The following is a 13,006-nucleotide window of genomic DNA, read 5'->3' as shown; positions in this document are numbered from 1 at the left end:
GAAAAGGGTTTGATGTGAAAGTTATAACCTGTGGCGATAAAAAAAAGTATATTCGGTTAAATGATTTGCAAATAGTTTTCATCCCTTATATGGAACTCGGAAACCAAAAGCTGTACCTATCCATCGATTAGACGTTATCGTGGAGCTATGTGGGTCTATAGAAATATGTAATTGCGAAGGAAAATAAAATCAGATATCTCCTACCTAATCTGACAGGCCATTCCACAAAAGCCTCTCCAAAACCACGAAAACAAACATTAAACCTAACTGAAAACGATTCGTGGGATCCAGGAGCAATTGCAGATAGCTAAAGGATACCTTCCCTTTGAGGCTCTAGAGGAAAAATGATGATTCTGTTATTGTCGCAAGATTTTATTATGATGCATAACCGACAACTCTTATCTGTGATATGACTCTCGTTTATATTACAAAGCATATGGAAACTGATAAATATTCAATAACCTCGACACCTTAATGGGAGATTAGATAAGAGATAAGGTAAGATTAGAGAGCCTTCCGTATAGCACACAAAAAAAACAACGTTGGACATAGCCTGTGCTGCTACTCCCACAAATGGCATTACTTCTTTTGTAAAGTTTAAAATATTAGATAAAAATTTGGAAGCCGGTTACTTTGACCTAAGATTGCAGGTGTGATTGCCCTCGATAAGTAATTGTCAAGCACAGTTCAAATGTTATACAAAATATTTAACTTTCCTTTGCAGGCTCATTGTATACCTAGTGATTTCGTCACTTACTTTTTTTGCACTGGTATCGACTTCTACACAAAGGATTAAAACAACGATTAGAATTTGGAAAACAGCTCCAACCACTGAGGAAATTAATGAACCTTTTGGTTCAAGAAATGCAATCTGGAGTAATCTCAATGGCCTTTATTTCCGTGATAATCACTCCACTTTTAAGAATCATGGAGTCAACTGCTTACACTTGAGAGGATATCGATACTCACCTAGTCGAACTTAATTGAAATTAAAGCAATATTAAGAGGTATTAATTATTGTTCTGACCATTTCTTTGGATTATATATTTCCTTGCGGGACCCTCTTCAATCAGTTTAGATTTCCAGTGAGGAGGTGATAGTTTCGAGGAACAACATTTGCTCGAGGATGTATCTGACTAACTAGTTTGTGGACTTCTACCAGGGTATTTTCAACAATCATGCCCTCTGATATAATCAATCTATCTACCTCAGAAGTGCTCTTAAAATTTCTAAATATTGCGAATGTTTCATGCATAAGGTAATGGAAAGAAGAAACAAAATGCAGTTTATTAGTTAATTATTAGCGTTTCTGCACTTAGTTAGCGAAGCACGAATTTATTTAACAAGGATGTAGCCGTTGGCTTTAATGTGCTTCGCTCCGTTGTCTGGTTTGAAAGCTCCTGCCTCATTTCCACATGAATTGGTACCATCCATTCCACCTCTAGTGCCACCCGAACCAAGTCCAATCCTTGAGTTACAGGAATTGCAATCTTTTTCGTTGTTACTGATAATTCCAATTCTAGTCAAAGCCGAGTCGTCTTTTGCGGTTGGATACTCCACATTGAAACCTTCCATGTTACATTCCTGCTGAAGAGAGGATTCATCGATAAGCGATTTCCATTTGTTTCGACCAAGAGTTGTCGGTTTGTGGATATTTTCTGCAATTAATGAATGCAATGAGGTTGCTTGCAAGTCGATAGTTAGCCATATTGTTAGATCGCCGACCCTCATTCCAAGGAAAATTTGAGTGAAATTATTACTCCAGTAGCTCGGCATCTTTGTTTCCTCAAGGTCAAATCCAGTTGTGCCCGAAACTTCGCTAAATGTGTTCTTGTCGCTCCAGTAGTTTGAACGGTACGAGAAGGTATCCTTTCGAAGAAACACAAGATTGTGTATAAACCTTATTACTCGATAATGCAAAGGAAAAACAAATACATTTCTTCATTTAGAGACCAAATTTTTTTTGTTTTCATTTGCTTGTTTTTTCATTTCTTCATAAATAAGAACTTTAAGATCTTTGATGAAATAATACATGTCGTTGGATTGGTATTACGATTTGGCGGATGGAAACAATATCGGTGGGCGACTAAATTAATGTGGACAAACGATTTTCTGTGTAAGATGAAATCGTCAAAATGTTTCACAGTGACTAAAACTCGAAAGATATCAACATTTTCAATCATTTGTCACAACGGATATAATGGGAAGTCAACGAAAGAGAAAATGTTTCTTGTACCAACCTTGTTGCCATCAATCTTCATGACTAGCGTCCAACCTCCTCTCCCACATTCAGGAATGACATCCATATGACAATAGGTGTGAGCTACTCCTCCCTGCTCCGTTTTGAGATAGTAAGCACCACTTCTAGGATCTCTGAAATAAGACATACTCATGCCTAAAATTGTATTTGGAGGATGAAATGGATATTACCTCACTTTGGACAACTATCATGAATGGTCGTAGCTACAGTTCTACTCTTTTGTCTCTAGTTGTCGTGTTGGACAATTACTTTTAGTTCTTCCAGCCCTTTCAATCGTTTTTCAATCATTCTCTTACTCCCCGCAAATGTGAATAAACTTACGGTCTGTTTGCTAAGATATCTTCACAGGAAATGGCTGGATTCTCTGCTTCATAACCTTTAGGTGCTGCCACAGCTTAGGAAAAACATTTAAGAGAGAGAGATATTAATCTCGTTACCCTTAATATGACCTCCCAAACCTTCCCTTGTTTGATTTTCTCTTTACAGTGTCTAACACAGACACTTTTACGCTATAGAATATCCTTAACTCCTTAAACGCTTAAAGATAACATGCACCCTCGGATATTGTACGTATCAGTCCAAAGGTGCAAACTCGAACCAATCTTTGTATGACAAATCTCATTGAACAAAAGAAGAGGAGTTTCTACTGATACACCCTCTTCTTATAACTGCACGAGTAGTATGTAGTATCTCTTTTTATTCTTGCTGCGATGAAAGGTGTTGTTATATAGATGGAGAAGTTCGGGCAGGGCATCGGTATATTTCAAGGTATTGGCGGCAGTGAAATAGCGATACAGTTTAGATTTTAAGGTGCGAGTGAATTGTTCGGCGATATATTACCCGAGTTGTGTGACCTCATGTAACTAATACACTCCACCTCCGGTATTTCTGCCAAAATAATCCTTTGTTTTATCATCTAAACTTAATGCCCTGTCATTATTGAAAGTGGCAAAAAAAAAAATTAATTTTTTTGGTGAATATTTTTGTCCGACATAATTTTTCTATGTCGAAAAGTAGCATCCAGACAAAGACAGTTTCGACAATGACCGATATGACAGAATCTACTGAGCTTCTAGCTCTTAAAAGACAAAACGATGGCTATGAAGTTACTGTAAAGATTTTCTTGTGTATTTGCGTTGTCCTATCTTGAGACGAACTTAAAGTCGGGCAAAATTAACTTGCTGGCGACCATAAAATATACACGGTGTGCCTACTTGTCGCCTCCATTTACTGGCATAAATCACCACAATTTCTAAAAAAATCGAACATAACATTTTTACCTTGTTTAATTATGATTTTAGTAGCTGTTTCGATCACCATATTACGTTTGGGTTTTACTTTTTTCTAGCAGAAGCCCAGGTTTTGCGTTGTGTTCTCCCCTCATATTATAAGCTTGTCACGCAATAATTGGTACCGACACAAATGAATATTTACCCTGTATAAAGAATTTTGTTTATGTTGAATGGAAAATATTAGAATGTGTGCTTTTTGTGGTTACTAACCGTTGTTTCAGTGACAGCGATGCAGTTAAAGCGGGTTGTTGCTTCAACGCTATCGAAATTTATAGTATACAGACAGGAAGGCAAAGCGAGAGGCTCTGGGAATAAAATGTTACATGGATTGAGTTTTGTTCAAGAACGAGTTCATCCCGGTTGCCACATGATACCAGGGTAAAAATTTATTCCAAACGAGTAATTTTTTTAACAAGTTTATTGGGGTTTTCATTTCAGAACGACACATTCATTCTGAGCGACCTTTTGTACCTGAATGATGTGAACGCTATACGACACTCATATCTGCAGAGAAAAAGACAGAAAAGGACATAGATACTTGTTTTTACAGGCTAAATTATCTCGCATGTAAACGCAGTACCTTAACTACTTTGCACTATCTGTTCATATTCTTTGCATTGTAATACCATCGAAACAATTATGTATAAACAAAACAAGACTCAGGATTTACAGGGAAAGTTCTCCACCAAAGATTCAGTTAGCATAATATATAGTCTCTTGCGCTTTACTTTAATAATGGAGATGTCAAGCTGAAGGGATGAACAGATATCTTGAAGGAAAAGGATGGAGAGTTTGTCCAATTTCTTGTTGGAGGCATAATCACAGAGGTTGTGATTGCCGTGCATGATTGGATGACAGATGGATATGGAATCCATGACGTCCTTCTCAAGATCTTGCAAGACCTTTTCTTTTTCCACAGCCCATTGGTCTTTCTGGGTTTCAGTTTCGACATTTTGAGTGTCTTTTTCTCTGCTGTCGCCAGCGAAGAAAAACTTGCTATTTGCTGAGATGTCAGGTATTCGTCTACTTTAAAAATTGGTTCGCCACTTGGGAGTCTTGCCTTTTCACAAAAATCGTCTTCTCATTCATTCTAGATGTAGTTCATAATCCTGTTTAAAAGTAAAGGTACACAGACATTTAAGATTTTGAAATAATTTTTCATCAAGATAAAAACGCCAAAATTTAAAAAAAACATTATGAACTCACCTTTGGGCTAGTACGAGTTTCGAAGCTGTCAATCAAGCACATATATCCATCTTTGACAGTTCCTTTACGATACAAAAGCCCCTCTTTGGCCCTTTTTTCCGTAAAATCACGTAAAAATTACCGCCTGTCATTTTCACTTTCTCTTCGGCTGACAAAAACGCTGATTTTGGAAATAGTTTAACATTTTCGACGCCCATGCCTATAACTGACCTCGCAGGTCTTGGAAACTTCAGAAAAGCTTGACTCGAGAGCCTTCCTTTCGCTTACGCTTATATAAGGAACCGCTGTCCAACTAAACCACGCACGCACAACGCTATTTGTCCACATTAATGCCTTTCTTAGTTATGGAATCTCAAAGAGTCACCAACTGTGCCATTGTATCCTGCAATCAAAAGCCGGTACTTTTCAGCCTTGTCTGCCACCTTAAAAGTCGTGTACTCAGCGTAGGTGACGTTGCTATCAAAGTCTTCCAGGTCAACTCTCAACATGACGTCATCAGCGGCTGTGAAACGGTGAATGTTGTCATTTCCAAGCCAGAACTCGCCATTCAGATTTCCAAAGCCTTTTTTGTAGGACTCCCATCCAAGATAAAAGTCAACAGAGCCGTCCAAACGTTTCTGCAAAACGGTCCAACCTCCACCGTCCGTTTTCATATGGCACAACACTTGTATTGCTTTGCCGCCATCTGGATTGACGGTAAACACCCCACTGGAATTAAGACCATCTTGGAATAGCTGAGAGCAGCTTCTCGCTTCTGTTGGCAAGAAAACGAAGAGAATTTAGAAATTGATTTTATAGACAATTAAACAATAACTGATGTTGAAACAACAAAATATCTAACTCCTCAGCTTACTGCAGGGTTTTCCCGTATAGTCATCGTCACATTTGCATCGTACGCTGCCATCTTTATAGTTGGGAATGCAGATTCCTTTTTTGCCGCATTGAAAACTGTCTTCCTCACAAGCACTCTTTGAAGAAAAAAATCTTGGATTAACTATTTTTATTCCCTTAATATGAATTATAATAGTTCGGATTAGAGGCTTTTAAAGGACAAGTACGGATTTTTTTGAGTGCTTCTCAAACTTTCCTCAACTGATTTAAAAAAGAGATGAAAGGAATCGACATTTTTTTCGTCGATGAGACGTTCCAAAAGGTTGAAGCTGGGTAAAAGCGCGAAAACGCTCTCGAGCAAGATTGATGTCAACACCAAAATCATTATCAATTCCAAAGGCCTTTTGAAGAGCGTTTTTTTCGGTTATTGTCTGGGATCTTAATTTTCATAGTTAGTTTGCATCGCTGCGGCGTCTTGCACCGCACAACAGTAGGGAATATCTGTCACATTTCGCAAAACACTGAGAAATAAAATCTTCATCTAATGGTAAACGAGAGCAGTAACCTTTGGTAGAATCTAAGAGAAAGCCCTGTCCACACTAACTGAAGGCGGACTTTTCCTTTTCTCTAACTTTTTTTTCCCACTTTTCCTTTCGTTTCCTGTTCCCAATGAATTTTTGGACTTTGCTTTTATTAATGTAAATTCATGTTCCCTGCTGTGGTCGCGAAATGATCTTTCTTGCGAGTTTCAATGAACATAGCCTAAATGAGGCGTGGAAACTGTAAACGGGACCAAAATGAGCCTTGAAATTAAATCCATCTATACCTTTCGTTCTAGCATACAAATATTAAATATTAATAACTCGGAAAGCTCTAAAAAAATTGTACTGTTTGGCCTTTCTTACAGAAGGAAGAATTTTTAATCTATAATCTTTTTACCGATAAGTTCAAGGAAAGTGAGTGGTAAAACTTGAAAAATTGGTGAGGCATAATATCAAATCAGAGAAGATTTTTTATGGGAAATAAATGCTTGTCTGAAAACTTCTCTTTTTCTTTTCTTACTTGTATTTTCCTCCATTATGCCCAATTTCGCAATACCTGTATTCCCCTGTAGGAAAATTTGTCCTCTTGAATAAAATTTTCTAATGCAGCAAATCGATCAGAGTCGCTTAGCTGACATTTAAATATCTTCCCATCTTCCGCCGGTCCAAAGTTGTAAGACAGACAACGGCTTTCGTCCACACATTGCCACTGGCATGTGTCTTCTGAATCCACTTTTGTCTCTTCGATAACCCGCCCCATAAGCTTACGTCCTCTGATCTCTGCCACAAAGTTTACAGCATGCAAATCTTTTGTACTCATCCGACCAAGTCCTGATACCATAGTTGTTGGCAAAGAGACTGAGAGCCAGAACAAGAACATATTTTGTGTCCCGTTAGTTCGATGTTGACACAAAGTTCGACTTATGTGTTATGAATCCCTTATTCTAATTCCGGGCGGACCCACATGATTTATTCATCGTTGACACAGAGATTGAGATCGGAACAAAAACATGTTTTGTTTTCGTTGAGTGGGATATTGACACAACGTTCGGCATATGCAATATGAATCTTTGACTATAATTCCAGATTGCCTCACATGATTTATTCATTGTTATGATTTCAATAACTGCAGGTTCAACAATCATGTATATAAAAAACTCGAACTTTTCGTTTTTTAATCGACTTACAACGGTTTTCAAAGAATTCTCATAAGATTACGTTAGGCTACGCCCTTCTGTAGACAGAAATTTGAACAAATGCATTTGAAAGAAGTGAGATCTCTCTCTAAAGAGAATAAGACATAAAATAGTGCTATGTTCCTGAATTTCCTAATTTGAGCAACTTATTTCATGAATATTTCAAGCCCAGGATTAAAGGAAATGCTTCAACAACGAATTAGAGTAAATCATTCAAAGTGTTATTTAAATTTCAGCAACCTCCTGATTAGAAAAATGTATTCCCTGCAGATATCGATCAGATATCAGCAATTTCACTGCAATTACCAGCTACATGTCGATGAACATAATCGGCTTCAAAATCAAGTCGATGACAGATGGCCAAATAACTTTTATCATTGATTCTAGAATTAAATTTTTCAACAACATACAAGGTTTCAATGTTGGTTTATGTCTCTACTCAATCTTTTTTCAAGGAAATCATATTAATCAATTATCGAATAATTTCGCTCAATTTGTACTTTCTCGAATCTTCATCTGAATACCTATTCATAGTTCAGTATATTGCACTTCTGTTTTTCTGTCCCGATTTATATTTATATTTTAGAGGTGGCCTTAATTTCCGCAACATTCTAGGTGTAACTTGATTAAAAAAAAAAACTCTTAACTAATTTGGGGTACTATAAACGAAACATATTAAGTAAGAATCCTTTCCCCTCTAAAATAATTTTAGGGGGTCTAATAATATTATGATTTTGCGCGACCATACTCACATGTAGCATGTAGCATGCTCCTTATACCTTTAAGTGCAGGTGACGTTGAAATTTTATCTCGCTTGAAATACTACAAAAAATGCATCTTATCTTAACAATACAAGCTAGAGGTAAGGGAGCTTGCATGTAGCTGGCTGTCAGTAGAACGGAGTATTCCTCGGATCTTTGGCCTTGTGAGATCAATCAAAAGACATATCAGAACATCGGAATAGCCTCGACGCATTTTTTTGTCCTCAGGTAAGGGTCGAGTGTTCAAAAGTAAGGATTATAGCATTTCCAAAGTAAAGCGCGCGCTCTGATTGGTCGATTCAGTGTCCACTATTTGGCCATAGGTGTACGCTGCTTACGTGAGCAAATGCAAGGACCAGTTTCCGAGTGCTTTTCTTCTGGTCACTTGAGATTTCAGTGTTAAATAAAGGGGTACTCCTTCGCCCCAATGTATCAATGTTATGTTATAAAACAAATGGTAAACACCATAGCGTACAATATTGAGTTATAGATGCACTTGGGAGGTTTGCTAAGCGATCAAGAGGCTAGAGTCGCTGTTGGCTATTGCCTCGTGCGACTCTTACGCTTCTTTCGTGCTTAGCAACCTCCCGCGTGCACCATAACCTAATAGTGTACGCTGCGGTGTTTACCATTTGTTAATTATTGTATGCTATCGGTATAATAGCTATTTTAATAAACATCTTCTTACAAAATGAATCAAATTACGTCAGTTGTACGTGAAAGTTTTTTTTCTCAAAAATGGCATTTTATAGATTAGGCACCTATACTATAGCGGTAAAGCAAGCCAATTGGCTTTGAAAGATCTTTTTACAGATACTTGGACTTTATCAACGCCAATAATCGGCTTTGCTACGTTGTATTGAAACGAATCTTGTTCCTCTTCCAGACAATGTTCATTTTCTTGAACAATTCCTGTTACAGTACCAATACACAGAAAGAGTGCACAATTATTGTTTATTCATGATATGGGATCAGAGATTTAAGATAATAATAATAGCAATAATAATAGCAATAATAATAGCAATAATAATAGCAATAATAATAGCAATAATAATAGCAATAATAATAGCAATTATAATAGCAATAATAATAGCAATAATAATAGCAATAATAATAATAATAACAATAATGAACTAAAATTTATATAACGCTTATTGCAAACCTCTAAGCGCTTAACAATGTTTTGCGGGGGACTTAAGAGACTGCTTGCAGCAGTTAACAATTTTTTGTGGACTAATTTTTAACAGATGCCCCCAATTTCAGTGAACAGGCCAGACCACAACACCGGGAGCTACGCGTACGCTCCCTACTCTTTGAGATAAGTGAGTGGGTTCTTTAACGTCCCCTGCTAACCAGTACAGAGAATATGCAGGAGACGGGGCCTACGGTTTTTCGTCCTTATCCAAGAGTTCTAAAATGTATAAACATTTGCAGATATCGTAGCAAAAGCAGCACATTTCCTCAGTTATTTTATGACCCTGAGTGTTGGTCCGGTCTGGTGCTCGAACCCTCGGCCTCATCACACGGCAGTCCGGCGCTCTACCACTTGAGCTAACCAGGCAGAATTAACTTTGTGCGCTTAAGTGAGTATTGAAAATTTTTAAATCGTTTCCCATAAATTCCGTGAATGCGTAATATAAATGCCACTGTGATAGATACCGTTGAGATTGGAATGATGGCAAATATTGTTCTGAAGCACCATGCAGTCCAAACGGTCCAACCTCCACCGTCCCTGATCATGTCACACAACACTTGGGTTGACTTGCCACCATCTGGATTGATGATGTATACGCCACTGGAATTCCAACCATCTCGAAGCCGTTCGACGTAGCTTCTTCGTTCTATAATTGTAAAAATGGTAGGGGAAAAAGCCAACAAATAAAAAACAAATAAGAGACCTTTCTTAATTTTTTTCCATGCCTTAAAGGGAATCTTAAATGGATTTTTTTGTGTCAAAAGGTCAAGTTTTCTCGGTTTTGCTTAGTTTTGTTTCGTTCGGATTTTTTTTTCCATCCACTGTACTAATAAGTTTATGGTTCAATTATTTTTCTTTGGGTTCTCCTTCATTTCCGGGGTAATGATACAGAAAAAAATTATAATTTCAGTCGCCTTCAGTTTTCAGGTCACAAGGAGCCAGGACAGTCTTCTCGGGTACAACCGAAGAAAACAAGTATTTGCCGCTGACCGCTAAACCTCCGTCACTCATTTTGAGTTCCTGGCAAGTCTCCGCGGGCAGCTCAGAAATAAAACTAAGAGCGACTGGAAGAAAATAGCCTTGTAAAAGTTGTATTATGTGGCTAATGTATCATAAGCTATGGATTTTATTGGTTGCATGGCGGAAAAAGCTTCTCAATTAATTTTCAAGCAGTAAAATAACGAGAAGAATTATATCAGTCAAGGAATATGGTTTGATTGAACGACAAATTCCTGAAGCCAAAAGGATGCGAAATGTATGGAAGTCAGAGGAGAGAATTTATATCTAGGGCTTGACTGACTTACCTCTGTTAAGATCTCGTTTGAATACCGTTCGAGGTTCGGAACATAATCGTCGGGCCTGGCCTCCTTGGTGCTATTATTTAATTCACAGAACTTTTGGGTAAAAACGTAGTTGAAACTTTGACATCGGATGTCAGTGATACACTCACGGTAACAAACGTCCCCAGGGCAGCTCCCGTGATCCTCTTAAAGATGTGACGTTGGAGCATCATACCAACTTTGTAGACACCCATAAATTTAGATTTCTACATCGAGTCAAATAAAAATCGCTTAAGAGCTGAATAGATCGCTCATGGAAAAAAAAGAAATGAAATACGCGATGGCGCTCGATCGGTGCATTACCATTAGCTGCTAACAAATGCCATTGAGTTGTTTTCTAGTTCTAAAATTTAGCATGTGCCGAGTTCATCCCGCGGTCCTCAGTTCTGCAGCTTAGCTTACCTTGGCAACTAATGATGCTCGCTTACAAAACTGTTATCTCTAAATAGATAGCGTTTCTAAATAGAAAAAAGAAAATCCTACTTACCTTTAATCTTCGTAATCTGCTCACTTTTTGTGTCTTGAACTTCATGTTGATACGGTCCAAACTGAGATATGTATCTACAAGGGAATGACTATTTTACCTCTGTCAATGAAAAGTAGGCGTCTGAATACATTGGTCCTGTACAGTGGTTAATATATACCTTGCAAATACAAGAATGCTTACTCATGGCGTTGTTTTTTATCAAGACCTTCGACGTACAGAGCAAGGTGAGCGAAATGATAAAATAGTCATTGATAACCTCCTGGATAAAAAAATTGCTATCGGGAAATCACTTCATCTATTCTGTTTAAAAGTTTCAATCAAAGTGACATCAAAATAGGAAAAAAGTTTTATCTCTAATTTTATGGGCTTCTTTAAAAGAAGTTATGTCAACAAAGAGTTTTCAAATTAAAGGTTTTTGTACAATAAAGCTTATCCAAGACAAGTGACGTCCTTTAACCGCAGGGGTCGAAAATACAATAAGGACTTTTAGCAGTAAGGAAGGCAACGCTAAGGAAGACATCCAATATTAAAAAGTGAATTTATGTGTTTAGGTAGCATTTCGCGAATGGGTGGATGCGTTTACCGTCCGTATGCATAGGACTGCTAAAAAAATTTACGAAGTTTTAAATCGCACGTGCTGAACTTTAGTTCTGCCCATTAGACCTTTTTTCCCCGCGTCCTCGTTGCCGTCGTTATCGTGATCTGCTTAAGGTCCGTAACATTGCTAATTACAACGTCTACACTGTTATAAATCCCTCTCTTTTCCGCTCCTATAAAGTAAAAGCTAAGATAAAAAAAAAACAGTTAAGAAATGATGATTCTGTATTGACGGTTACACTGCATTATTGCCAGTTTCCATTGTGACAGTGAGCCGTGAAACATGCTCTGAGTTATTGAACCTGTAATTCGCCTCTGCATCTTAATTGAAAATTTCACTCGGAGATATGAAATGTCCTTTCCAAGCCTGAGGATGACATGCCTAGAGACCGTTTCTGTAAAGATCAAACAGCTTGCCTGAGAAAACTGTACGTATTTATTCATTTAAGGCAAGCTTTTCTTGCTTTTGTTATTGTTGTTTTTTTTTAAGTCAAAAGCTCTTTCGAATTTCGATTCTAACGATTAGGTTGTAAAACATCTGCCGCTTTTGGGCTGAGTTCATTAAACATTTACCTTGTTTACCCCCTTATTACAAACTGGACAAGCTAATGTAAAAAAAGTCCTTATTTGTGCATCACTTATTGGCTCTATAACGTTCCATCCGTTGCAATATTAATGATGGAAATGCGATGCTTAGCCCTTCTATCAGCTGTTCCTCGTTAGTTCACAACATTCTGACCACTGTGATGACAAATATCGTTGTCAATAAGAGTAAAAATCACGCTAAACCACTGTTAATGCGTTAAATACCACACAAGTAAATATCTCCCGCGCTGATCGGCTTGCTCGATAGTCTAGCGAGTACCATTTACCTCCGAGCATCCGAAGAGACAAAATTGCGTTTCATGAGTTTAATTTCCGACCAATTTTTCGGTATATTGATAGAAATAATCTTATTTTTCGGTATCTTTGTAATATATACTAAAATAGTTATTCAGCTGCACTTCGGTAAATAATTGTTCTACGTGAAAGTTCTTCTTTTTTCTCAAAAATGGCATTGCATGGATAAGGCACTTGAAGTATAACGTAAAGCAAGCCATTCCGCTTTAAAGCATCTTTTTACAGATACTTATACTTTATTAAAACCAATAATCGGCTTTGCTACGAATCTTGTTCCTTCTTAACACAGTGTTTGTTCATTGTCTCTAACAATGACTGTACCAGAACACAGAAAGAGTGCACAATTATTGTTTATTCATGATATGAGATCAAAGATTTATCTCTGTACGCTTAAGTGAG

The 13,006-nt window shown here is 37.5% G+C and overlaps 2 protein-coding genes and 1 long non-coding RNA gene across 3 annotated transcripts; all 3 read right to left on the bottom strand.

The window, feature by feature from the left end:
- Positions 1–351: 351 nt before the first annotated feature.
- LOC148743155 (uncharacterized) lies at positions 352–4,955 on the bottom strand. Its single transcript, XM_088750263.1, has 5 exons — positions 4,880–4,955; positions 4,223–4,555; positions 2,582–2,654; positions 2,241–2,373; positions 352–1,869 (listed from the first exon to the last, which is right to left on the bottom strand). Exons 1-5 carry the CDS (start codon positions 4,953–4,955, stop codon positions 1,336–1,338), a joined length of 1,149 nt encoding a protein of 382 aa, XP_088606389.1. The 3' UTR covers positions 352–1,335.
- On the bottom strand, positions 2,282–7,960 carry LOC148743154 (ficolin-2-like). The gene is made up of 3 exons (XM_088762981.1): positions 5,612–7,960; positions 4,759–5,512; positions 2,282–4,661 (listed from the first exon to the last, which is right to left on the bottom strand). The coding sequence occupies exon 2, from the start codon at positions 5,409–5,411 to the stop codon at positions 5,097–5,099; it is 315 nt and encodes a 104-aa protein (XP_088619107.1). The 5' UTR covers positions 5,412–5,512; positions 5,612–7,960; the 3' UTR covers positions 2,282–4,661; positions 4,759–5,096.
- Positions 7,961–8,740: 780 nt separating this feature from the next.
- Positions 8,741–11,976, bottom strand: LOC148743153 (uncharacterized). Its single transcript, XR_016002415.1, has 4 exons — positions 11,745–11,976; positions 11,111–11,184; positions 10,588–10,829; positions 8,741–9,929 (listed from the first exon to the last, which is right to left on the bottom strand). It is a non-coding gene; the product is annotated as an uncharacterized LOC148743153 (long non-coding RNA).
- Positions 11,977–13,006: the final 1,030 nt, after the last annotated feature.

This window comes from Stylophora pistillata, chromosome 1 (assembly GCF_964205215.1).
Source record: "Stylophora pistillata chromosome 1, jaStyPist1.2, whole genome shotgun sequence".
Classification (NCBI taxonomy): Eukaryota; Metazoa; Cnidaria; class Anthozoa; order Scleractinia; family Pocilloporidae; genus Stylophora; species Stylophora pistillata.
This window is presented reverse-complemented; position numbering and strand designations above follow the sequence as displayed.